The following is a 27,739-nucleotide window of genomic DNA, read 5'->3' as shown; positions in this document are numbered from 1 at the left end:
TTCCCATGCACTTGTAGAATTGTAATCGCACATTATTTGTCCTCTACAGATTCTATGAACCCTCTCAGCACTTCACGCATCAAAGTCCCACCTCTCCACTGTCAAAGTCACACATAATAATTTAATTTAGAAGAATAGTAATATTTTCATTGCTCAGCTCAGTAGATTTCAACTGCAGATGACTTGGTATTATGTCCACCATTCTGGGGAATACACGCTCAGAAGGAGATAGAAGCCAGCACTGCACTAACTCAAACAACAGGCTAGCACATCAGCCACAGACAACTCAACTGGTTCCCGCACACGGTTCCTGAAATGGCGTGCCAAAGGCAAGGTATTGGGGGGAGTGGAATGGGGGAAGACTAAAAGACAGAACCCATTAGAACCGACCAGTTCATGTTCTCTCCTTATCTCGCACACACTACCACTCTTAGATCCCTTTACATACAGTACTCAGTATAAGGAGCCAGCCGTCTTCCATCTCCACACGGCACCATGGGGGACATAGTGAACAGCTCAGTTCAGTTTTACCCCAAGAAGAAGAGAGTCAGCGGGGCAGCTGGAGGCGTAGGAGAGGTTAACCATGCAGGGGATTTCGGGGCCACCCTGGAGGAGCTGCGGGACCTCATGGAGCTCAGGGGTCCGGAAGCTCTGCAGAAGATCGAGGAGATCTACGACAGCACTGAGGGCCTCTGCCAGAGACTCAAGACTTCACCCAACGAAGGTGAGCAGTACAGCTGTCTGTGGGTGGGTGTACTAGTGAGAAAACTATTCAAAAATTTTTTTTTATTGAAACAGAAACTTTACAGGAGTTTTTTTACTTATCTCCTCCTGCTTACCTCTATATACCTCCATTTCTACCTGAACTTTGGATGTGTTTGCATTGTTGTCTAGTGTGAAGTATTCACTTGCAGTCTGTCAGATGTGTCTTATGTGACACATAGGCTATTACATGGTTTTAAATGGTAACATCATGAGATGAACCTGAAAGGCTTTACAGTTAAGGCATCTGTGGAGTGATATATTTTCTTCCCCTCTGTTCTGATCTGGAAAAATGTATGCTGTTGGATTTGCTCTCTGGTCACTCAAGTGCCCACATATCTCCACTGGTGCTGCCACAAGGTCAAGAGATCCGTTTGGTGAAGCACATACAGCTTCCTCCAATTACGTGCCATATCTCTATTATAAGCAGCTTTGCGTAGCATCCATATGTTAGTTAGATGATAAATCTATACTAATCCATTACACGTTGCTGTCAAGTTCCCCGGAACAGTGTCCATGTCCTAGCTGACCTCAGTGTCTCGAACACGGTTGTATGTCAGTCCATTCAGCGGCTCATGCGGTCCCCTTTGACTCATGTGTTCACCGCTCTGCTCCCCCCCTCGCGCTGCCGTCTCCCTTTGTGTGGGGCATCATCAGCTAGCAGTCGCCGACTGTCCACACGCGCTTTCATGTCATGTTGCTAAGCTACAGAAGCGCGAGTGATCTGGTGGGTGTGAGAATGAGAAGCAGACGCGTCCTCCTGTTCATCAATGAAGCCCACAGTCACATCCAGACTGCTAGAAAAGACTTCCAGTGGAAGCAGTTGAGTCTGTAGGGACATATCACATTTCAATATGGGCTTTTGGAAGCAGGGTATATTAGAATTAGTCAGTGTCAACCTAAAATCAATCTGCTTGAAAGAAACAAATGTTATTGTAAAGCTGTTGCATGTTTGAGGTATGTGTATGTGTATTTATTGCAATTGTGGTATAAATCATAGTCACAGTCAGATTTTTAATTTGATAAGTGTCTTAAAGATTTAAAAAAAAATGAAACAGTTATTTCTCTGAATGTGGTACAAAGCATTTATTCTTAAATCATAATGCTAATTTTATGAAGAATTAGACTTGTACTGTTAAAGTGATAGGTTATTTTCAGAAGCAAATGATTTAAACTATTCAATGAACATGAAGATAAACAGTTTGATTAAAGAAAAGCCATTTGTGCATGAACCTATATTACCATGGCAACTGTTGGCAAATTATGTGAATGAGTAATACGTAAAGGTGACATCTTGGCAAGAAATGGCCTGTTTTTTTATTGGATCTTTTTTGTCTTATTTCTCATAATTTGACTCGCATTGTTAATTTCTTCATTTTTGCAGTATTTGTACTCAGAAAGTTTATTCTTAGACAATACTCTTTGATAAGAGCAAACTTAAATGAAAATGCCTGTACATATTTAATGATTTTAGAGGCCGCATTAATCATACATTTGTGAGAGGCTTGGGAAGGTAAATTAAGTGATGAGCGAGAGTGTGTGTGTGTGTGTGTGTGTGTGTGTACGTGTGTGAAAGAGAGACAGTGAGGGGGGGGGGGGGGGTTGAGAGATAGGGGCAATGCCAGCAGCAGCAGGTGAGGATTGGCAGGGGACGACATGAGAAGTGTGTGACAGTCTGCCCAAGCGGCACTGCCAAAGCTCCCGCCCCAGAGAGAGGCAAACACACGCTGACTCCGCCATCTGCCCCGGGCCCGCCCCTCCCACCCACCCCCAACTCCTCACCGGTGAGCCGAGCCGAGTCGAGCCGAGCCGCACCTTTGTCAGCATTAGTACTCTTTTCACTCAACTGATCCTTGTGATGATGAATGAACATGGCCGAGAACCATCAGTAAAATGAAAGCTGCCCCAAGCTGCCCAACCCACTGGCCGTCTCCCTGCCGAATGAGATTAAATGGCATATATATCCACACCGTGACAAACCCAGGGAAGCTCTTGGGTGATATTATGTTTTAATGGTACCAGTTGTTTATACAACGTGGCAGAAGACAGCAGGGCTCTGTTTTCCGCATGTACACTTTATGCAAAAGGGGTTTGTACAAAAAGAACAATAACACTGTAATGCTGTGTTTTCATTTACAGGAAGAAGTAAATGATCTTCTGATCTATACTAGGGCAATTCCACACAAAACTGTCACGTCCATAACGCCAACACAATGCTATGGTATGGTATGATGTGAATGATGATTACTTGAAATTTGAGCATTCACTCTTCTTGGTTGTAGAACTTAAATGAAAAAAAAAAACTTTTTACATAATCATTCTTATCATACAAATACCATGGCATTTAGTTGGCGTTATGGACGTGACCGTTTTGCATGGAATTGCCTACTAGTATCTACTATACTATCCCGTTTACAGAAAATGAAAATTCTTAATTGTGCTGTGTTTAAATGCAAGCAACAATGATTCTATTACAATTTACAGTTTGGTAAAAGGTATTTGTGATCCCTCCACCTCATGAAACCATCAATAGTGTATGTGTGGGGTAATTGCCATTGGTGTATGTGAGATAACTGTCATTGGTGGGTGTGAGGTAACCATGGTCTGCTCCTTATCTGAAAGGTCTGTCGGATAATGCTGTAGACCTGGAGAAGCGCAAGGAGGTGTTTGGGCAGAACTTCATCCCACCTAAGAAGGCCAAGACGTTCCTGGAGCTGGTGTGGGAAGCCCTGCAGGACGTGACCCTCATCATCCTGGAAGTCGCCGCTCTCATCTCTCTGGGCCTGTCCTTCTACCAGCCACCAGGGGAGGAGAGTGAAGGTAAGAGGAGAGGAGGGGGGGGGCAGAGTGAGAGAGAAATATATAGATGGAGAGAGAAGAAAAAGAAAAGGAGAGATAGAGATAGAAAATGATGTAGAGATGCAGAGGAAGAGAGAAAGCCAAACAGAATGGCAGAGGCAGAGATGGAAACTTAGAAAGAGTTCCACACACTGACCATTCTGCAAGCAATTATTTTTTATTAGAAATTACAACGTTTCGGTCTTAGACCTTCATCAGGTAAATTTACAGGCAGAGATAAAAAATAGTGTAAGGAAGATTAAAAAAGCGATGGAAGAGAGAGAGAGAGAGAGAGAGAGAGAGAGAGAGAGGTAAAGAGAGGAGCCCTAAAATAACCTGTGCAGAGGAGTGAGAGCAGGGAAGAGCATGAAGATAAGGCCAGGATAAAGGGGTGAACAGCCCAGCACACTGTGCAGGGATTACTGCTATCATCTCCCCCAGCCGCTGACTCCAGCAGCACCCTGGACCAGCGGATGAGGGTGCATGGAGGGAGTGAGGAAGAGAAAGAGTGAGAGAGTGTTGAATAAAAAAAGGAGTACTAAATGACAGGTTGAGGTAAAAAGGAGGAAAAAGGGGCAGTGAAAAGCCAGACTGATGTAGAGCATGGATCAGGGAAGAGAGGAAGGGAGGAGACAGTGGGAAGGACAGAGACTCTGGCCAAGCAGCAGGCTCTGATCATAGAGGATAGGCACACGATGGTCCACCCATGTGATTCTGTGTTAACCCTAATCTCTGGTTATGTAGCTCATACTAAAGGAGGCCAGAGGAGAGAGAGAGGCTACGTGGACCAAGTGGAAATAAATATGTTGAGATCAGAGATCAGTGATGTAGGCAGGCAGGGATGAGGAGTGCACACAGATGGATTCCTACTCCCCCCCCCACCTCCTTCTTTCTTTCTTTATGCATGTCTTTCTTCTGTTCTCCCTCCCCGTCGTTCCCTACTCCAGCCTGTGGGAATGTTGCATCCGGTGCGGAGGACGAGGGCGAGGCCGAGGCAGGCTGGATTGAGGGGGCGGCCATCTTGCTGTCGGTGGTGTGTGTGGTGCTGGTGACGGCCTTCAACGACTGGAGCAAGGAGAAGCAGTTCCGCGGGCTGCAGAGCCGCATCGAGCAGGAGCAGCGCTTCGCCGTGGTGCGCAACGGGACGGTCATCCAGATCCCCGTGGCTGAGCTGGTGGTGGGGGACGTGGCTCAGGTCAAATACGGTCAGTCTTGCCCAGTCAATCGACCACTGTTATATTTTATACTGGGAAAAATAAATAAAACCCTCATATACACTAATAAGTGCTAGTAGTATTATTTAACAAGACCTGAGTAGACTCTCTACTACACCGCTGTGTCTTGATTTTTACAGAGTCCTTTGTCAACTAAAATATCAGGATTAATGCATTTAGCTGAGCCACAAATGTAATGCTGTATACTAGCTTTGATCAGTACGTACGCCATGTGGTGGTATGCCCTGCTGTAGACCTCATGTGACTGCCTTATAAGCGAGGTCATTTTGGGTATATGTATTTTTTTCTTCAAAAATAAAGAAGAAATAGAAGAATTGGCTGAAATGGCCAACTGTACATTTTCTTGTGCATGCAGAGAACTGCAGTCTCATTTGTCATTCTCTTATATTTCTACTGTAGGTGACCTCCTGCCAGCCGACGGAATACTGATCCAGGGTAATGACCTGAAGATCGATGAGAGCTCACTGACTGGAGAGTCTGATCATGTCCGCAAAGATGCCGACAAGGACCCCATGTTGCTCTCAGGTAAATGTTAAAAGAGGAATGAGTACCGGTACTAAGACAATGAATGTGTATGAATTACTGTGTGTGTGTGTGTGTGTGTGTGTGTGTGTGTGTGTGTGTGTGTGTGTGTGTGTGTGTGTGTGTGTGTGTGTGTGTGTGTGTGCGTGTGTGCGCGCGTGTGCATTCCGTGGTGTGTGCATATGTGCATAATTAGGTAAGCATGTGTATTCATATGTTTACATAAAATGTATTTAAATGATGGTATTTGTCCTGTTTTTGGCCTATTGGTCTAGATGTGTGTCTGTACTCGTAGCTCTGTATTATGTGAAGTGTCAGTGATGTGTCACTATATATGTGTACTGTATCCATGCATGTTCATGTTCTATACAGTTCTAAAGCCTAAGATTATCTTAGCCTGAGCCTGTTTATGTTGGGAATCCTCATTGGGTTTCATGGAGATTAAGGAAAACTAGTCTGGGTTTGTGGGGCCGAGGGTTGCTTGCAAACAATCATCTGGCAATTTATGATTTCATATCATATTAATGATCATATTCAGGCGTTAGAGAAAATACTTAGAACCCCCCAGCTAATGCACATTCTGTATTTAAGATTAAACATACTACACTGAACACCCAGTAGCTATTTATCAGTAGAAAAGCTTTTCTAAAAGTGGAAGGAGAGAAAAGAAGAGAAAAGAGAGAAGCTATGGAGTGGGGGAAAGTTTGTCTTGCTGGAGTAGACCATGTAATGATAATGATTACCATAAATTTCATTATGAGGAAACAGGTGGTTATCTGGGAGTGAAATGGCTTTTTCCTGGCACAGACTGCTAATTGGCTAAAATGCATTTGGGGCCATACATTATTCCTGATAGACCAACACTTGTCACGAGCTTTCCACTGTGAGTTATGACTGTGCAAATTAGCAAGAGAATGTGACCCTGTTTTGTCATTGAACAAGCTATATTTTATGACCGTCCTCTCCAGTGTCAGTAAGTTGCAGGATCTTGTGAGGAATAAATCTTGATGTCCACCTAAACTGCTTTCATAAGTCAGCTTAAGATAGATTGCACTTTAAGTTTGTTTATTCAATCCATGCGGTTTTAGAAATCTTTAGACCCACACAGCACAAATGTAAATCCAGGGAAGCCCTTTGTTTGCAAACTCTAAATCACTGCAGTGCAAGAGCCAACTGCCATATGAGGCAAACCTATGCAGTGCACAGAAATGTGTGTTTAAAGTTGACCATTTTGTCTCTGTTTAATGGTTACTGTAGAGGCCTTGATGGAACATGTTTTATCTTGGGACATGTCTATAAAAAGCTACACATTTACAAATAAGCGAGCAGCCATTTTCTAAAAGCACTAAACTTCATGAGCTCCGTGTTCATTATTCCACCGGAAGCCAGGCGTGATCCTTTAAATATTAGCTGGATTCTTTGTTGTTGGCAAAGTACCGTGCCCCTCTTTTTTTCTGCCCCGTCGTCCCCGTTTTTCATCCGTTTTAAAAAATATTACTGTGGCAGGTGGCTCTCCCAAGCCTAAGCCCGTAAATATGAGCCTGTGTGTGTGCGAGTGTGTATATCTGCGAGTGTGTGTGTGTGTGTGTGTGTGTGTGTGTGAGCTGGTGATGGAGGAGCCGTCGCAGTAAATGCTGTGTCTGGTGTGTCACTATGTCTCTCGACGGCCGGGGTAAAATCTCATTGCCTCAGCCTGTGCTCTCTGACTGACTGGCTCCACCCTTCTCCCCAGTGCATGATAATGGCTAATCAGATTCAGGCGTCCTTTACCCCCCCCCCCCCCAAACACACATACACAAACACACACACACACACACATACACAGACTCACACAGCCCCTGTCCATCCCCATTTTAGTTTCCTGTGGAGCGGGTCACTGCTGCGTTAAGCCCACGAGGGACCCTTGCTCATCCCTTTAATGACAGCCGCCCTGAAAAACACAATTTGTCCTTAGTCTGGGCTGCACTCGTTTAATTGACTGACCACTGATGCCTCCTGGTGCAGTGAGAAAGGATATGCAGCACAAACACGCACGCAATAATACATAACTCATTTGTTTGGATTCATTTGCTTGCGGGTAGTTCTGGTAATGTTTTGTTGAATGGGATCAAATCGAACATTGCAATTGCATGTCAGACAGTGGTATACGGGATGTGAAGCTAGTGGCGAGGGTTTAGTTTTAATGCCTTTGTGAAGAATGTCTTAGAGGCGTGTACCCAGGCTGCAGCCAGCAGTCGTGGTATTTTTCCTGCCCTTGATATGTCTCTGGCAAATGTCCACCGAAAAATCTCCCGTCGCCCTGGCTCAGTCACGTGGCCCCTGAAAGGTTCTTAAATTCACATTGATCTCTGCCGGTTCAAATTCCCCCATTTCCTCTGCAGCCAAATGATCGGGAGAGAGAGAGAAAGAGAGAGAGGGAGGGAGAGAGGGAGAATGAGAGAAAGAGAAAGAGAGGGAGAGGACAACAGCACTTCTACCTGGTGTGGATCCATGTTTTCACTGTCATGTCCCATTCTCTTGCGTTCTCTCAACACAAGGTTGCCTTAATTAATTAAAACCACAAAGGAGCTTTCTAGCGCACGGTTAATTAGATCACATGCTAATAGCACTGGCCAGAGAGAGGAGGGATTGCTTTTGGTCCTTATCTGAGAACCTCAATTAGGAGACTGCAAAATACATTATAGAGTTAGATGCATATCAGTGTGTCATTTATTGAAATGTATAACAGGCTGTAATCCTGTGTGTAACAACTTCAACTCACTTATGTCGTCCTGAGACATGTGTTGACAGAACTTGTTTGTGTACTTGAATTAATACTGGGATACAAGTTGTTTCTTGGTATGAAATGTATCATTGATTCATACTGGTATGAGAGCTGTCTCTTGTGAAATTCATGTGTGATGAATGTCTGGCTTATTCTTAATTCATGCATTCATTATGCGTCTGAGAGTACATAACGTATGTATCTGTGTGTCTTTTAGGCACTCACGTTATGGAAGGATCCGGAAGGATGGTGGTCACTGCGGTGGGGGTCAACTCTCAGACCGGCATCATTTTCACTCTCCTGGGTGCAGGCGAGGCAGAGGAGGAGAAAGAAAAGAAGGAACCGAAGAAAGGTAAAAAAAAATTAAAGAAAAATCCAATGTGAAAAAAGGCTATTGAGCCAGGGCCTAGTGGTTAATACCTGTGTCTATGTGCAGAATATGCATACTGACTCACAAATTATACCTTCCACCATTAGAAACCCTTTGCCTCTCTTTAGCATTCATCTGACTCATAGTCATTCTCACAGCTTATTGAAGGACTTCAAATTCTCCCACATGTCTATTGAAGTGCTAATGGCGTGCGTCGGAGCTGTGATTTTGGACCTGAGCAATGCAGTTGTATGTGGAAATGTACTAGGGATATGTACACAACACAAGGGCTTGCTGCAAGACCAGACCTATTCCTCTTCAGCCTCCGCCTCTGTCTGTCTCTCTCGACTGTCTTGATGGAGGGAGAAGGTGGCTGCTGAATAATTTGCGCCAGAGAGAAGCGCAGCTCCACTGCAGCATGTAAATCTCAATTATTGAAAAAGGGGGGGGAAAGGGCGTAGGCAGAAGCGAATGGCAACCAGATTTTGTTGAAGCAGAGTCTCTAAGTGCTCAGTCTGTCTGAAGTTGTACTCAAAAAACAGTATACGTAAACAGTATTTATGAGCAATAATAAGTGGCTCTGCAGTCAGGAGAATGGCGAATAAAAGCGAATAATAATTATGTATTATAATGGTGTAACAGGGATCATTTTTGCAGTTTGACATGATTGACATGACTGTTGACCTCATACTCCTGAGCTAGACCACTAACTGCAGTCGAGGTTTTTCAGTTCGAGAACTGATGTGCAATTATGGCATAATGGGGTTAATTTCCAATGTAGATGTAGTAAGAATGCTCATGCATTGTTCCTCATGTCATTATGGATATCGTGTATCTGTGGATTGTGAAAATAAATCAGACAGCTCAGCATCTAGCTGTGCTGTATTACAGTCATTCATTCATTTTTAGTCATTCTCCAGTCATGTTGTTTTTGTTTACTTTTATGTGGTTGGTTTTTGGAAAGAATTTATTTGTTCATTCTTTTCTTATTATTATTATTATTTTGTTAAAAAAACTGTCATCGCCCCTCTTGTATCTCCCACCTCCCCCCCCAAACTTCCAATCCCTTCAGAGGGCAGTAATAGCTCATCTATGCTGTATCCCCCTGCAGTCGAGGCCAAACAGATGACCATCACCAATGGTACGTGATGCCTTCACCAGGGGCTCAGTGTGCTACTCTAGGCTAGTCTCTGTCCAGGAATAGTCCATAGGTCTTCTTTGGGATTATGGTGGTTTTTCGCTTTTTTTGTTTTTGTCAATTCCACTCTAGTCTTCTTCTTCTTCTAAATGCTAAATGCTCAGGCATGTGCAAGTGTAGGATTTCTGGTCTACACATCACACAGCTCATCTGTTCATACTCATCTGTGATGTGCCACTGCTTCGTCTTTCTCACCTCTCATCATTTTGCCCTGTGGTGGTAGCTGTTGGACACTTTTTTTGTTTTATTTTCTTCCTTCCTTCCTTCTTTCTTTTCTTCCTTTCTTCCTTCCTTCCACAGTATTATTCTGTAATTCTAGAAATATCCCTTCAAAAGATCATTAATTCACTTGAATTCACACAAACAACGTCATGTTTCTGATTATAGGAAAGCAAGATGGGACTCTGGAAAATAACCCTAATAAAGGTAATGATTATAAAACAGACAATAACAGAAACATATAATGCCAACACCTTTTCACAACATCACTCCTCAAATATGATTGAGGAATAAGCACTACTTTTACATTTAGGCCTATTCATTTGGCATACTTCTCGTTGTTAATATCTACCTGTGATGGGTAGAATTGCGGAGGATTAAAGCAGAAAGTGCTTCCATTCTTATCCCACCTGCTGAGTAACTTTGTGACACACCCTACTCCAGCCAAGAAACAGGATGAAGCCGTCGCCATGGAGATGCAGCCTCTGAAGAGTGCGGAGGGCGGAGAGGTGGAGGAGAAGGAGAAGAAGAAAGCCAACGTGTCCAAGAAAGAGAAGTCTGTGCTTCAGGGCAAACTGACTAAGCTAGCGGTGCAGATCGGGAAAGCAGGCAAGAAAGCCACTCTCTCACTCTTGCAAATCTCCACAGTGCTGCCATACAGCATCGTGCCATTTGGAGTGACAAATCATGGGGACAGTCATTCCCACATTTTTGGAATTAATATAAATAACCGTAACTGAAGAAAAAGAGTATTAATTCACAATTCTGTCTGAAACAGGCCTCGAATTACGTGGGAGCCAGAGGGAGCCGAGCTCCCATAGAGTGAGGACTGGCTCCCATGAAAGCAACAAAGTCAAAAACCTGAGGGGGTCTCTCATATCTGAAAGTGTCTGGCATTGTAATTTAATCTATAACAACCGCTCATTATCCATCCCTGTGCGATCTCTTACCATTAAAGACGTTAAATTATAAAATATAGGCTACTACGGGACGTAGACCTACACTACGCTCTTGAACGCAGCATGACACTTTACCACCACAGCAGACTATATGAGCAAACCGTATCGATTTGACAGCACTCGCAAATCTGAAGAAGTCACCCTGCTTTGATGTGAGTGTTTTGTCTATTTGCATAGACGTTCAATGGGCTAGCCTACGTTGTTTGATACGTGCTGAAAAGTTTGCGGTTCAACTTGCGCTTCACCATTCTATGTTGATTGACAAAGCCATAAATTATGGCCCATAATGCAGCCTACAATGATTGTGTTGTCTGATGATCTAGCTATCCTCTGCCATTCAGAGCTCCGGAAAGTTCCCAGCTATTTTGAAACACCTGTTAGCAATCTCTGATGTCGGAATATTCAATGGCTACCCGACAATATCTCAGTGCAAACTCCAAAATTGTTCGTCTATTAATTTTCCACGGTTCAACACATTAGCCTACTAGAACATAGTTTGGCTGGCTTTATTCATTTCTGCCAGTTAGTGCTTTTCCCTATAAGTTACACTGCATGCATTATTGTGTTTGACACTGAGGATAGCCTATCTGAGACGGTGGTCTGGTTTAAATGAGTTACGTTGTGAAATTGAGAATGCCACAGACTAAATCGTTTAGTCTATTTCTTTGTATTGTGAAATTGAAATGAGATATGGACTATTATAATCAATAATATGTTGAAATTAATTAAAAGTAATCAATTTCTATGACCAATCTATGTCTGTTGTGTGCGTGTGTCAAGGTAAAGCCTAGGCCTACCGTGCGCATATACTGTACTGCGCAAAAGCGCCACTTGCGCCTAGGCTATTTCATTGTATCGCCTTGTTAGGCTATGCGCGGGGTGTGCCAACTTTTTATCAGATAGAGAGACCCCCTTAAAGACAAAAAGATAATTCGAGCCCTGGTCTGAAATACTGGTCATTTGAAAAGTATGGCCAATTGTTAAGGCGGACAATATGTAGGCCTACCATTCTGGATATTTTTTGGATAATTTGGACCATTTGGGGTTCATTGTATGGCTTTCAGCCTTTGTTTTAGTTGATATAAGTGTTTCTTACCTGTATCTTTTGTTCCCCATCCATAGTTAATGTAATCCCTCTTCATGTATGTTAATATGTCTTCATGTCTCACTCAGGACTGGTCATGTCGGCAATCACAGTCATCATCCTGGTGCTGTACTTTGTGATCGAGACATTTGTGGTCCAGGGCCGTGAATGGAAGGCCGAGTGCACCCCGGTGTATGTTCAGTATTTTGTCAAGTTCTTCATCATCGGCGTGACCGTGCTGGTGGTGGCCGTTCCAGAGGGCCTGCCCCTGGCCGTCACCATCTCGCTAGCCTACTCCGTCAAGGTGAGCGCCCAGACAACATCATCATTTAAAACCTCGGCTGGCATTGCACTGTTATTTTCTGAGGCGTGAAGATTTAGGGTGGCACAGCCCAGATTGCAGGGCTGTGGCTGTCTAATTTCTCAGTGCCCATGAGCAAGGCTGGAGCTGATAGTTAACCCTGGCCCACTGGCAAGCTTCATAGAGCTGCTGCAATACAAAACTGTTTCAGATATATTCAAGCATCCCAAACAGTGTGTGTGTGTGTATGTTTGTGCATAAGTGTGTGTGTGTGTGTGTGTGTGTGTGTGTGTGTGTGTGTGTGTGTGTGTGTGTGTGTGTGTGTGTGTGTGTGTGTTTGGATTAATACTAATTTGACAAGGGAGAAAGCAGGAAATATTGGAAAAGCAGCACGTTTGGATAAACATGTGTGAAACACTTTGAAAATAACAGTGTGGTAGAATTTCCTAAACTCTTCTGGACCATTCACAGTTTTTGTAATTGTTGTCCTTGATGGCTGCTGGGGCTTGGACAGCCCTCTGAGAAACCAGAAGGTTTCTGTCAATGCAACAGTAAGCCTTGCACTAAGTGGCTAGACTCATTCACTCTGCTGTTTGGCACTGACTTCAAAGGATCTGTGCTCAGCTCCTCTCTGTACTTCAGCTCTCCAAATACTGGAGTTGTTGAACCTCCAGGCTATCCCTATGACAATTTGTTTGGATGTCTCTGCTGTTGCCTAATTGCTCCTGTGAGGATAGATAATAATTATTTTTTTTAGTTCAGATTAATTCATTACAGTGACTGTGTGGACCGCTGTTATGTTTGTTAATAGATTTCAGAAATTCATTGTCATTTCCACATTTTATATGGAAGACTAGTCATTCTGAATAGACTGTTTCTGACAAATGTGTATGTGTGGAAGACACTTGGATCAGAATATATATCGAGAAATTAAAATATAAGCAGAGAGGGTTGAAGCAGAGCGAGAAACTGTCCCGTCTTGCATTGCTCTATCTTGGTAGTAATCAAGGATCGTTGAGCTATAGCATAAATTATAATCACTGAAACAGAACAGCTAAGTGAAAGAGCTAAAACTCACCAAAAGCTGAGGTATGCATCTGGTCACTGATGAAAGCCACAATTGTGGTCTTAGGGCTTGTGTTGGATACAATTTACATGTGCATTAGGGAAAGTGTGTATGGTGTGTCTGTTGAACCTTATGACCCCCCCCCATTTACAAGAATAAGAGGAATGTGTGGTGCTCAAATGGAAGCACTCGTGTATGCATGATTAATGCTTTACTGGAACAGAGTTCTGACCAGACATTCTGTGTGCCTACTGCTATTAGCAAACCTTTGTAAAAATAACCATCCCCACTCTAAATAAGGTTAAATAGAAAAGAAAATCATTGAAAATCCAAATATTTAAATTTACAGAAAACAACTATTTTGAGTGACTTGGTGTTGTTAGTATATTGATATTGTTGATAAATTGGTATTAAAGGGTCATTCATATAAGTATATTATATCTTAATTTGATGAGGGAAATATGTTTTTGAATTTTTGTACTTTGACCAACAGTATGTATGTGTATATATATATATATATATATATATATATATGCATATTCACATATATGGATTGCCAATTGCCAATTTTTATTTCCCAATAGTCTCTGTTGGTCTCTGTTAACCCATAACCTTTTTTATAGAAAATGATGAAGGATAATAACTTGGTGCGGCACTTGGATGCCTGTGAGACCATGGGAAATGCTACGGCCATTTGCTCTGACAAGACCGGGACCCTGACCACCAACCGTATGACAGTGGTCCAGGCCTTTGTGGGTGACCAACTCTTCACTGCGGTTCCTGACCCCAACCAGATTAACTCCAAGACCTTAGAGCTGATAGTCAGTGCCATTGCTATCAACTGTGCCTACACATCTAAGATCATGGTGAGAGCTCTCAATGCAACATCTTTGCAGCATCTAAAGTTAATGTGTTTGGACTTAAATAATATCATACAGAACAATTGATTTTACATTACATTACATTTTTATCATAGGTTTCAAGCATAACATTTTGATGCATTTTATATTGCTATTCAAGTACAGCATACTTCATACGTCATATAAATACAGTCAACGTTACATAAATGTACAGATGTCATGGCTCCTGATGTTTCTCACTGTTTTATAATACAAATGTGTGTCTTAATTCCCTCCTCCAGGCGGCTGATCAGGAAGGTGGTCTGCCCAAGCAGGTGGGCAATAAGACAGAGTGTGGCCTGCTGGGCTTTGTGTTGGACCTGAAGCGGGACTACGCCCCTGTGAGGGAGCAGATCCCAGAGGAAAAGCTCTACAAGGTCTACACCTTTAACTCCGTCCGCAAGTCCATGAGCACCGTCATCCAGCTCCCCGACCGTTCCTTCCGCCTCTACAGCAAAGGAGCCTCCGAGATTCTGCTCAAGAAGTGAGTTAGTCGCTCAAAACGTCTGTTGATGTTATGTTCTGACCTATAGTGTGTGTGGATATTCTGTGAAGTTGTATTTTGGCCTTTATTTAGCATACAAATCCTTAATTTCTTCATTAATATGCCATGTTTCAGCAGCTGTACACATCTCTATGGACCCAGCATTACTGCCAATGGTGTAAAGCTAATAGTTTAATTTTCCTCAGGTTCCTCAGTTGAATAGTTAAGTTAATAGTTTAATTTTCCTCAGGTTTATTTTTGAGAACAAATCAGGTCAGATTTATTTCAAATGGCAATTTCTTTTTGGTGTTCTCTCTCACTTTCTCTCTTTCTCTCTCTCTCTCTCTCTCAGATGCACGTCCATCTTGGATGCCGGGGGGGAACCGCGCAACTTCCGGCCGCGAGACCGGGACGATATGGTGAAGAACGTGATTGAGCCCATGGCCTGCGATGGCCTCCGCACCATCTGCGTGGCCTACAGGGACCTGCCGGCCAGCCCGGAGCCCGACTGGGAAAACGAGGCCGACATCATCACCAACCTCGTCTGCCTCACCGTGGTTGGCATCGAGGATCCAGTCCGCCCTGAGGTAGCGCACAACCTCAGGCCACAGTAGGAGTCATGAAATTAATAGGAGATAGGATGCAATTTGGAAAAACAGTACAAGGTTTCAAGTTGTGCTGTAATACTATGTATAATAGAAGTACAGTAATTATACTAAAATGGAAATACAAAGAATATTATGAATACAATAAAAATAGAAGGAATATTATACCCCTACTTATATGGGCATCACATATTCTATTTGACCTGAGGCACATGGAAAGCCTTTAAAAAGACTGCAGATGTGGATGGTAGTGAGCTCTACTTGTATGATATACATGTGCTGAATTTACAGTATGTCGTCAGGGTCAGGGGTAGTCATGACGATAACGATTTGTGATATGATGTGATATAATGTAATTATATTGGCAAGGATATGTAAATGTATGCGCATAATATGATAGTATGTCATAGCCTTTGACACCTAGTCAAGGACTCAATACAAATAGTGCTGGATGATATATGATCGGGGAGAGAAATTGCTGGGTGAACTCAGTGGCCAGTGTGTATTGATGATATTGATCCCTCTGTGCCTCTCTCCTCCGCTCTGTCCCACAGGTGCCTGATGCTATCGTGAGGTGCCAGAGGGCAGGCATCACAGTGCGCATGGTGACAGGAGACAACATCAACACAGCGCGCGCCATCGCTGCCAAGTGCGGCATCATCCAACCCGGAGACGACTTCATCTGCCTGGAGGGCAAAGACTTCAATCGCCGAATCAGAAACGAGAAAGGAGAGGTACGCATATAATGCAGTTCAGGCCACTTTAGCTTGGCTGTAGAAGATGAGGCCACACACCAGGTTCATAGGGGAATATGAATGAAATGAAACGCAGTGGCTTTTTTGACACTTACACTTATGTCATCATTAAGGCTTCAAAGCTCCGAATGTGGTATTGTGTGGCTGATCAGGATGCTCTGTCTAAATGTTTAACAGATTGAACAGGAGAGAATTGACAAGATTTGGCCCAAACTGCGAGTATTGGCCCGATCCTCTCCCACAGACAAACACACACTGGTCAAAGGTGGGTCAACATTCCAAAAGGTTTTTGAAATATAGCATATATATATATATATATATATATATGGATATATGGATACAATGAATATCCTATTTAATTCATGTTTTAGCAGTAATTTGCTGATACATTAAACATAGTTAGTTCAGAGGGCAGTGTATTACTCCATTATTTGTGTATGTTCACATGGTTTACACTTGATTAGTGTTTACAGGAGTATGTTTTGTTTCTGCAGGCATCATAGACAGCACTGTATGTGAACAACGCCAGGTTGTTGCTGTAACAGGAGATGGGACCAATGATGGGCCTGCACTTAAGAAGGCTGATGTTGGCTTCGCCATGGTAAATTGAACCCTCTGACTGAGCGCCATTACATACTGCTGGTTTTAAGGGGCCTTACAGAAAGAGAGAGCGAGAGAGAGAGAGAGAGAAGAGAGAGAGGCTCTCTGGTGTTTATTTATAGACCCATATTGTAATGAATATTTTTGTTTTGCATTCAGGAGGTCTAGCCCTTAATGGTATGCAGTGTAACATTACTAAGCTAATGGGTTTGATTCTCAGGGAGCACTAACGATAAAACATGTAGACATACTCTGCATTCTATTAAAAGTGTTTGCTAAAAGGCAGTCTGCTGTTCCATGTGAAGCTTTTGTCTTGGACTCTGCTAAATCAGAACAGTTACTCTGCAAGACCTCTGGGACGCGTTCCTAAAACTCACCTTGTCTTCACGCTGTTCCATTTTATAGGGCATCGCTGGCACTGATGTGGCCAAAGAGGCCTCGGATATCATTCTGACTGACGATAACTTCTCCAGCATTGTGAAAGCTGTGATGTGGGGCCGCAACGTCTACGACAGCATCTCCAAATTCCTGCAGTTCCAGCTCACCGTCAACGTTGTGGCCGTCATTGTCGCTTTCACCGGAGCTTGCATCACACAGGTACATCGGTAGGAAAGAGACAAATGACTGAAGTCTGCGCACTACCGTATCATTTAACGAGGACACAACAATGCTGTTTGGAGACAGACCCAGTAGCCCCTAATACTTAGACAAGTACTAAAGGTATTTTCTATGGATATTTAGTTTTGCAAATTGGAGTACCTGGCAACGAAGCTTGAAATTGTGCCTGACTCAATGACAATAAGAGGATAATCCAAAACCTAATAACCTTGACTTGAATGAAGTCAGTAAGTTTGCTTTTCAAAAACACCACCACACAACTCCAAACTGTGGGTTGTTAAAATGATCCACAGGCAGCAAGCTGTCCAGGAATGGTGTCGGAAATGAAGCATTGGTTCAGAACATTATGTGTTGCCAGAGCTACAACTCACCCAGCCTCGTCTCAGTGTGGTGCTAGCAGCTACACCAAAGTAATGGACCAAATTACCACAGCAGACAGGTAGAGGTGATATAAATGCCTTTCACTGCACTACAAGTAATGAAGTAATAAAACCTGCTGCCAAATGACTCCATATCACGGTGTCTTTTGCCAGCTCTCACACTAAAAGCTGGTATGAAGTTATTATTTATTGTTTGTTGCCATTATTATTATTATTATGAAGTAGGTACCTGTTCAGTGATGCCTCTCATGAAGGTAGGCTCATTTCACCTTTGCTACCTTTTCTCCCTGTCTATCTTTCTGCCTCTCTCCCCTTTTTGCCTGATGCTATCGCTCTCTGTCACTCTCTGCTTGGATGAGGACCTGCCACTTGAACTAATGTAGTGTGTTTGTGCCGCTCTTATGTCTATGAATAAATAAAGCCATTTCATTTGCTCAGCAGGTGTCTCATGCCGGGTCCCCCACAAACAGACATACACACTCATACATGCACATGCGCACACACACACACACACCCACACACACACACACACACACACACACACACACACACACACACACACACACACACACACACTTCCCACTCACTGTCCTCCTCTCATTCCTCACACAGCTGGGCACTAGGCATTACGGATGCACTGGGTGCATTATTTCCATTTATTATGTAGATAACAGTTTAATGTGCCATTATTGAACAGTCACTCTCTTGTTTTTGTCTCTCTCGTTATTTCTCCCTCCGTCCCTCCCTCCATCAGGACTCTCCTCTGAAGGCGGTGCAGATGCTGTGGGTGAACCTGATCATGGACACCTTCGCCTCCCTGGCTCTGGCCACTGAGCCGCCCACCGAGTCCCTGCTGCTGCGGAAGCCCTACGGCCGCAACAACCCGCTCATCTCCCTGACCATGATGAAGAACATCCTGGGCCACGCCATTTACCAGCTCATTATCATCTTCACCCTGCTCTTTGCCGGTACGTCACTGTGGCAAGGGGTGGTGGGCCAGGGCATTGAGAGGGCATTGGTGGACCAATTGGTTGGTCTGTCTGTAGGGTGGCAGGATGTGACAGAGCATAAATGCTGGCCTGTTGTGATCAAGGCTTGCGGTTCACCTCAGACAAACATACGCTCCAACAGTCCACTCAAACAGTCAGAAAGCAGCCGTCTCTCAACTGATTTTTATATTAAGCACGTCATGATGTTAATGCAACTGTTATTATTATTATTAATGTTTATTTGATATGGACATAGCAATTTGGACAAACCAGATGCATTGTTTGAGTGTTTTAGCACAGGTGCTAATTCGCAACACTTGTCCATAGGCGGCTTTTGAAAAGATAGAGCAATTAAAATATCAAGAAAGGAAAGAGGAAAAACCAGACAAAGATAGAAAAAAAAAACAGAAAGGAAAAAAGAGATCAAAGAAATACAAGCAATTTTCAATGTAAGGAACATAAATAAGGTACAGAGCAAAGGCAATCTGAGCAAGCAGTCAGCCGGTTAAGGGACTATTCATGTGAGCACTGTTGTTTAGACTTTAGCCATTGTTTGAGTCCTTGGTAAAAGCTTTTCTGTTAGTTTCTAACTTTAGCTCAGTGGGTAGAGAGTTCCAAAGTTTGGCCTCCTTTACAGAGAGAGCAGACTGGCAGAAAGAAGTCTTGCATCTAGTACAGTACAGTACTATACAGTATATATCCATATATCACACATGCACATGCATATGTGTTGATTCATGGTGTGGTATTGTGAACTCTATCGATGAGTCTGCTGAGTAGAACTGGTAGAATACATGCCTGTCTGTCTGCCTGTCTGTCATTCTTGTTTCTAAAATCAATGGTTCACTCTGATCATACTCTGTTTTCCCTGACTCCTTTTCCATTTCAGGGGAGAAGATTTTCAACATTGACTGCGGGCGTAATGCTCCCCTGCACTCTCCCCCCTCTGAGCACTACACCATCATCTTCAACACCTTCGTCCTCATGCAGCTCTTCAATGAGATCAACGCCCGCAAGATCCACGGTGAGAGGAACGTGTTTGACGGCATGTTCTCCAACCCCATATTCTGCAGCATAGTGTTTGGAACGTTTGGAATACAGGTGAGTCTCAGCTGTTCCTGTCAGTGTGCAACTTCCTCTGACATAAAATGTCCTATGTGTTGCTAATCTGTATCTGACTCTAGAAAGTTACTAGTTCCCATTTGGAAAAGATCTGTAAGAACATAAAGGAACAACTCTTGAATGATAAATCTGTTGTCTATATTGTCTATGAGAGGGTCCATTATTATGTATACTATAAAGTTGACTTTACTATGAAGCTAACATGAATATTCTAACAAAAAATATTTTACAGACCTTTCCAACATGGGTTGTGTTGAGAGTAAAATAATCATAATTTATGAAAAAGATTTAAAATGCTGAAATGTAAATCATCATCAAATGTAATGTAAATCAAATATAGTAAACCAGTAAATAATTGTAGGGTGACATTTTCTAGAGATCTACCTTTAACAAGATGTTTTTACTGACAATAAATCCTCATATCCTGCTGTCTCACTTTAATAGCTGCTGTTGTGCCTTTCTCATTTCCCTCCTCTCAGATCGTAATCGTGCAGTGGGGAGGGAAGCCATTCAGCTGTGCTCCCCTGAATGTGGAGCAGTGGCTGTGGTGCCTGTTCGTGGGACTCGGGGAGCTGCTCTGGGGACAGGTGCTGCTGCTGCTAATGTTCACTCTCTGGAGCCCAGTCCCCCTGTCAGACACATAAACACCCACACGCCTGCTGAGTTTGGTTGCAGCTCTGTAAGAGAACACTTGGAGAATAGATATATAGATACACAGTAGATACAGAGAGATAGAGTGTGACAGTACAGGGTGGTGGGACCTGGATTCCCACCCTGGTCTTGTGTTTAGCTGCAACTGTGCTCAACAATATACAGTAACTTAACTAACTCCAACATGTTTTAGTATAAAGGTTGCATGAACTTCATCAGAGTGGCAACTAAGCTCTATGAGATGGTGAATCTTCCAGAAATGGATTGGGTTGTCCTGTGGTAGCTACTTTTGATCCATTTTAACCTGTCCTCTCCAGGTGTAATATACCCTGACATAGTTAAAACCTCTGGCCTCAGGTTATTTGCCAGTGTTATTTCACCGACGTGTCCTCCAAGGTTCATTAACCATCTGGCCTTGGAGACTTAACAACATGCACATTTGACCAAGACCTTTGCCTTCATAAGTACTATAGGCCTATCCCCTTAAGTTACTCTCCATAAGCTGTTTATGTGCCTCCATGAGCTCATGCGTTGTGGTGTCGTTTTAACCGAGCTGGAATGTATTGGGGTCACAGGTCATTGCCACGGTGCCCACCAGTCAGCTAAAGTTCCTGAAGGAGGCCGGCCATGGAACGGGCCGCGATGAGATCATGGACGAAGATATGGCCGAGGATGAGGAGGAGATCGACCACGCTGAACGCGAGCTTCGCCGTGGACAGATTCTCTGGTTCCGAGGACTCAACCGTATTCAGACTCAGGTAGAGTTTATAGTTTATAATGTTTTATCTGTCATTTCAGCAGAGTTGTCTGTTTTTTTTTAACTGACTTTTTTCCCCACAGGAAGAAAAAGCTCTGAATGTACTGAGCACAAGGTTGTGCTTATTTTTCAACCAATGTTTTGTTTGACAGTATTGATTTTGTACCGACTGCCGAATCCAAGTCCAATGCTAACCTATCCCTAGTATGCCTTATAGCAAAATATATTTTGTTATTTGATACAAAATAATGATAGTAATGTCTGATATGAAATCTTAACCAGTTCTTTTCTACATTTAAAATCCTACCACATCCAATCCCCTTTCGCCCACCATTCTATGTGCCACCATTACATCTCCCCAGTCATTGTATTTATTTCAGTATGCCTTAAAAAAAATCACCACCACCACACACCCCTTCCACCGTCATGCCATTGTCATACTGACCTCACAGATATTGACCTTGTTATGTTTCACTGACATCAACCCAAGGCACTTTGCCTGTGGAGGAGAAGCTGCTTCCATAGATGTGTATTTAAGGTGTCCAAAATGGACGACTGGTAAACAAATTTGACAGTAGTGCTACAGAAACCAGACACTGATAAAGCAGTAGATACGAATCACTAAAACTTTATATGTCTGCTATACGATAAAATATACTGGAGTTTATAGATATGAATCTGAAGGCTTTAAATGCCCGCTAGCGAATAGATACAAATCACTATGGCTTTGTGTGCCATGCTAAATGGTGAAGTATGCTGCTGCTTATATTTAAGTATGCACAGCCTATATAAACAATGGATTTCCACTGAACCGCAGATATCCACTACAATAAGTAGACCAAAAATACAGATAGTTTAGCACTACTTAACACATGATCCATGTTTGTAATTATGGGTGAACTTGACTACTGAGCAGCCCTGTTTCCTCTCCCACGTATTGAGACTCATTACGGTATGTGTGTGTGTGTGTGTGTGTGATGTTCCTCTCTCTCTCTCTCCTGCAGATGGAGGTAGTGAGTACCTTCAAGAGAAGTGGTTCCTTTCAGGGGGCTGTGCGCCGCCGGTCCTCTGTGCTCAGCCAGCTCCACGAAGTAACCAATATTTCTACCCCCACTCACGTAGTTCTCTCCACTGCCAATGCCACGGGTGCCCCAGGGAGTGAGTTCCAACTTTGCATTAAATGGCGCCCTAAACGTATAGCACAAATAGCACACTTAACCGTTCAGTTAGAGTCGGACATTAAGGATATATTAGGTGCAGTATATGTACAACTAGTCATGCATGTGTGTGCACACACATATAGATACATCTATATCTATATACAGTACTCATACCCACACATGTACGTAAATTAATTTCCTACTTCATCGCACACACACACACTCACATACACACACACATACATACTCACACACGCACACACACACACACACACACACACACACACACACACACACACACTAACATACACGCACACACACTCACATACACACACAGAGTCCACCAACATGCATCTAGATACTGTCCGAGGAAGTGAATTCACACCAGGTGCCTGTGTCATCCTCGTTTTTGTCTTTCCATCCCAGTTTCCTTTTCCTTTTTTCTAGTTTGAGCTTCATGTTTCCGTTGGCTGTTCGGCGCTCTTTTTTGCATCCTCCCCCCTCCTCCTCCTCTTCCTCCTCCTCCTCTTCCTCCTCCCCGTTCACTACCTCATGTTAATCTGAAGCTATTTCTTTGTCTTGCTGCTTCGTTGGGCTTTGGTGCTGCCTGTGATTTGGCTCGCTGTGCTCCTCTTGGTGCCTTGCTCCTCGTTTATTCAGTTGATTTCTGACGGTCCTGAGATATTCGTCATAAAACAAAAAAAAACATTGATCATTCCGAAAGGCACAATCCATTCAGTCAAGTTTGTCGATTCCCACGAGTCATTTTCAGAAGGCAAAAGTTTCTTTCAAAACTGAGCAAGTTCCACTTTCTCTGTTTGAGAAAGGGATGTTGCAGTCATTCAAACAAAACAGAACACAAAAAAACAGATGTTAAAAATGGACAAAGAAATTTGAGATGTAGTCCTTTTATTTCTTTTTTCATTGTAGAGTCGTAGTAAACCTTCGAGTATAAGGCCATGAGCATTGTGTTGCATCAACACTAATTCTTTTCCATCCCTCTCCAGGAACGCCTGGACTTCCACAAAGAAGCTTCCAGTGTGTCTTGTGTTGTATTACGAGTGTCCTGTTCAAACTCAAGTCATTCTTATTTGTTTTATGATGTGCTGTGTTTTTCCTCTGATTATCTGTCCTTTGTGAGTTTGTTTTGTTTCTCTTTCTTGCCTCTTTCTCTTTCCCCTCCTCTTTTTCGCTCCTCTTTTTCTTTCTCTTTGTAGGTTCTGAGTGTCACATAGGGACACATCAGTGTTACTCTGCCACGCTGTTGAATCCTGTTTCCTTTCTTACTTGTTAGTTATTTTTGACTAATTGGATTTAGTTGGAGCTACTGAATGTTGTGTTTCTTTTCTTTATCGCTCGTCCTGGTCCGTGTGCTGCCGTGATAAGAGGAGAAACAGGAAGAGTCGAAAAATTAGAAATGAACTTTCCAACTTACACAACTCTGGAAATACATGAACATAATTGTATTTAAGATAATAATGAGATCCGTAGAAGGTCATGTTAAATGGACATACAGAGTGTGCATTGCCATGCAAAGGCCTGTTCTGCAGCTGCATGTGTGCATTTTAGCGTTGGGATGCTGTTTGAAAGGTGATCTTTTGAAAGCCAACACATGGAGCTCCTCAATACAGGTAAACACAGCAGGCTTTTGCATCTCAGTGTACCTGTCCTGTATGTCAAGGTAAATGTACACAGGATAGACGTGCTTACATTTACCCATCTATCTGCATCTTAAGTTGTGTAGCATTATTAAGCCAGATATTCCTAACCTTAAACCAAGACACATACTCCTCTAATCCACTAATTATCATTCTCTTTTTTATTTTATTTTATTATGTTTTAATACCACCATCAGCAGACATTAGAATAATTCAAGTGATTTAGTTCCTTATAAAATATAGACCCACTCTTCTTTTTCATCTCCATTTGATATCCGTGAGGTTGTCAGTTCAGTAAATTGTCTTGTCACACTAAAACTGGGACAAATATAGCAGTATATTTGTTTCTCTCTGTCCCCCGCCCTCTCTCTCTCCCTCTCTCTCTCTCTTTCTCTCTCTCTCTCTCTTATCCTCCTCACTGTCTGTCTGCTTGTTCTCTGTCCCCATCATTTCTGTGCTTGTCTGTCATCCAAAGCCAAATACATGTAATGCCAGGTAGAACCTGTCATATGTATCATGTAATTTGCTTACAAAACACATAAAACAGTCAATGGACAAATGCTAAATGTAGTTTTGATCTGAATTTAAATATTACACCCATGGTATACCCCCCCGTAGTGATTTAGAGTAGTGTAATCATCTGGGACAGACAGTGTTTTTTGGTTTTGATTTATTTTGTTTAAATAATACAATATACTGTAATCCAAAATGATATAATGTCAAGCAAACTTAGTATTTCTGATTGCTTTGCCCTTGAGAGTAAAAACAGTAGCCAGCAATGTTGCAGAAAAGCCTCCATTTATTTAAACATCTCTAAATAAAATGGCATTCAGCCTCAGCACTCAGCAGGCAAGGAAGATGGTAGGGTCTTAGTCATCTAAGACTCTAAGGATCTAAGACTCTTTTGATGTACAGAATTCTTTGTTTGACTTTATGTTTTCCATAAAGCTCCTACAACAGCATTGTGAAAGAACAAAATTACGTTTTAAAAATGCTCTTGTCCTCTGTGCAAAAGAGCATACATTTTGCATTTCCATACATTTTGTGCAGTTTGACAGCTGTGGGCCTTATACTCGAAAGTTTACAATGTGCTATCCAAAGTGTTGAGGAAAACATTAGGAGGCTACTTTATTACCAGTGTTCTCTTAATGAATGTTCACAACCTGGCTTCTTGGAAAAACAAATCCACCTAGGTGCTTCAAACCGTTTCTCTGTGTTCTTTTTTAAGTCAATTTCTTCTGGAAGATTTTAGTCAGGCAGTTGTGTTGCTTCCTGTCCATTGCTTGGAGAATTTTGTTGCACATGCACCGCTGCAAGCAACTTTGCAAAAGAATGTAGCAGCACTGTATGCATGTCAAAAAGCACACCATTTATTAATCTGCTTCACTGCAACATAAATATATATCACCAGGACCATCAGACTTCCTTATAACATTATGTACGCAAAGCCCAATGATGGGCTTTCCACCCAGTAACTCACTCAGATGTTTATCTGCCTGCATAGCACACAGTGCTCATAAGATCTTGGTTTTCCTCATGAGTAATTTGAGCATGGCTGACTTTGGCTGATTTCCCTTGTGCACTTTTGCCATTTTTTTAGACGTAAACAAAAAAAGGGAAAAAAAGACTGTTGGTGCTGAGAAAAACAAAACTATATGTGATTGGGCAGCATCACAGAAAAAAAAGGGGGGGGGGAATTGCTGGTGGCACCACGTGTTCTGGGCTGCAGTCATCCCTGGACGCGCTCCAAATATGCACCGTACCATCTGTCAGAAACATGGATTTGGATGAATCATCTTGTGTCACACCCTGCCATTACTCTGTGGCCACCGCCGGGCATACTGGTGGTTTGTGGCCAGCAGCCGTATAATAATGACCTGCTCAAGAGTGGAGCTCCTCACAATGAAAACTCAAGATCCACCTTTTAAATATTTTTTGTTTTTTGATAAAACATTGATTAAAGCGTTGCATGCAAATGTTGCCTTGAACCCTCAGACAAAAGCCAGTAGGTATCACCAACAGGGAGTGTAATGTCTCATCACTTTCTTATGATAGTTTCTGTCCATTAGAGTTTTTAGACCAGCCTAGTTTTCAGGAAATCTTTACCCTATTTAGCCGTCTGGCCTACCCCACAGTAGTAATCCTCCCAAGACCATTGGCAATAAAACTAGTCTCTATATATCTTCAGGGGCAGTGTAGACTATTCCAAATGTAATGTACCTGGTTACTCACTTGGTACTTGGTGACCTTTATCAAGTATGCCCCCATAAAAATAAGCAGTACTTATATACTGTTCCACTGTGAACAACATGCACAAAACACATTGGTTTATCTATACAGCCTCAGGTATGGTCGTGGATTAGTGGGACAGATGATGAAACCACTAGCTCTAGTGGCTCTTTTACAGGAGGAATACTATGATAATTACTGCAGACACATATCTTTTTACAGCTTTTAAACACAATAAATCTCCATAATACCTTACTCTGCAGGCTAAGTTAGGTTGTTAATAGATATTGATTGACTTGTTAAAGCTTTCCGTTGATTATGTTTGCTCTGCATTATACCGGTAGTATGCTTGCTTTGCTTGGCAGATTGTTGCACTTTGCCTTAATATGTGCATTTTTGCTTGTATTTATTTGTTTGCTTTGTGTGCTATTGCATCCCATAAATGAATACCTGCATTTTAAGATGGGTGCCTCATTCATGAATGTGCATGTTTCTCCCTCCTGTATTTCTTTTGCCACTGGAATACAAATCATCATATTTGATTCGGAGCCTATCTGTTTACTGATATTACAGATCATGCCAAAAAGATGGATTTATATACAATGTTGTATACAACAAATAGCATAGCATTGTCAGTCACCACAATTTATCACTGTATTGTTTCTTGTGTCAGCGTCTCTGTGTGTGTGTTTGTGAGTGAGGAGGGGGTGGTGATAGGAGTGAATGTGTTTTATGTAAATGTTTAAATTCAATTTTCCATTGTTATTGTTGATTTTTATTTGCTCATAAACCACCCATTTTATTGTCCAACTGTGAACTGACAACAGCAAAAGTTGGTTTAACATTTTTGTTTTAAATTTATTTTTTGGTTCTGATTTTTATATCATTCGGTTTGTTTCCATGTTTTTATGTAATTACATCCAGAAGCACTCCTTGGTTGAGAAGCATTTTAAAGCTGCATGAGGGAGAGTGTGCCTTGCAAATGAAAGCCAAAGCAACCTGTATTGTATCAGGCCTGCATCTCCCAGGACTGAATAGGATAAATATTGGATTCTGAAGTTCTTTTACTCCTCAAATTGCCCTGCATTAGAGACGGAGAGTGGCATTGTCCAACCGTCACGATCTCCCCACTCTCTCAGGTAAAACCAGAATGGGTTGTCCTTCGCCACTCCTTGAGAAACTAAATTGCTCTCTGCTTTTCTGTTTCTTCACAACACCCCCATCTTGTACTCCCGTCCCCTTTTTTTTTATTGTGTCCCCACCTCCCACCTTTGCATTGTTCTTTAGATCCGGGTGGTGAATGCCTTCCGTAGCTCTCTCTATGACGGCATCGAGAAGCCAGAGTCCAGGAACTCCATCCACGACTTCATGGCGCACCCTGAGTTTATCATCAACGACTCGGTGAACAGCATCCCTTTGATTGACGAGACGGACATCGACGACGAGTCGGAGCGCGCCAACCACAACCATGTGCGCCTGGCTCTGCGTCACGGAGCCCCGCCTTCCCAGGTCCC

At 42.7% G+C, this 27,739-nt stretch overlaps 1 protein-coding gene across 1 annotated transcript; it reads left to right on the top strand.

Moving 5' to 3' along the window:
- Positions 1-495: 495 nt before the first annotated feature.
- LOC143114104 (plasma membrane calcium-transporting ATPase 3-like) lies at positions 496-27,538 on the top strand. Its single transcript, XM_076275561.1, has 21 exons — positions 496-724; positions 3,385-3,582; positions 4,548-4,805; positions 5,235-5,360; positions 8,339-8,473; positions 10,077-10,115; positions 10,353-10,517; positions 12,041-12,255; positions 13,942-14,184; positions 14,460-14,701; positions 15,054-15,288; positions 15,861-16,040; positions 16,239-16,326; positions 16,556-16,662; positions 17,067-17,258; positions 18,414-18,627; positions 19,538-19,749; positions 20,250-20,357; positions 20,997-21,179; positions 22,183-22,336; positions 27,513-27,538. The coding sequence occupies exons 1-21, from the start codon at positions 496-498 to the stop codon at positions 27,536-27,538; spliced, it is 3,549 nt and encodes a 1,182-aa protein (XP_076131676.1).
- The last annotated feature ends 201 nt before the right edge of the window (positions 27,539-27,739 follow it).

The sequence above is a fragment of the Alosa pseudoharengus genome, unplaced genomic scaffold (assembly GCF_046254945.1).
Source record: "Alosa pseudoharengus isolate Yale_2024_CS ecotype anadromous, Long Island Sound unplaced genomic scaffold, YU_APseudo_1.1 YU_APseudo_1.1_scf_9, whole genome shotgun sequence".
Lineage (NCBI taxonomy): Eukaryota > Metazoa > Chordata > Actinopteri > Clupeiformes > Clupeidae > Alosa > Alosa pseudoharengus.
This window is presented reverse-complemented; position numbering and strand designations above follow the sequence as displayed.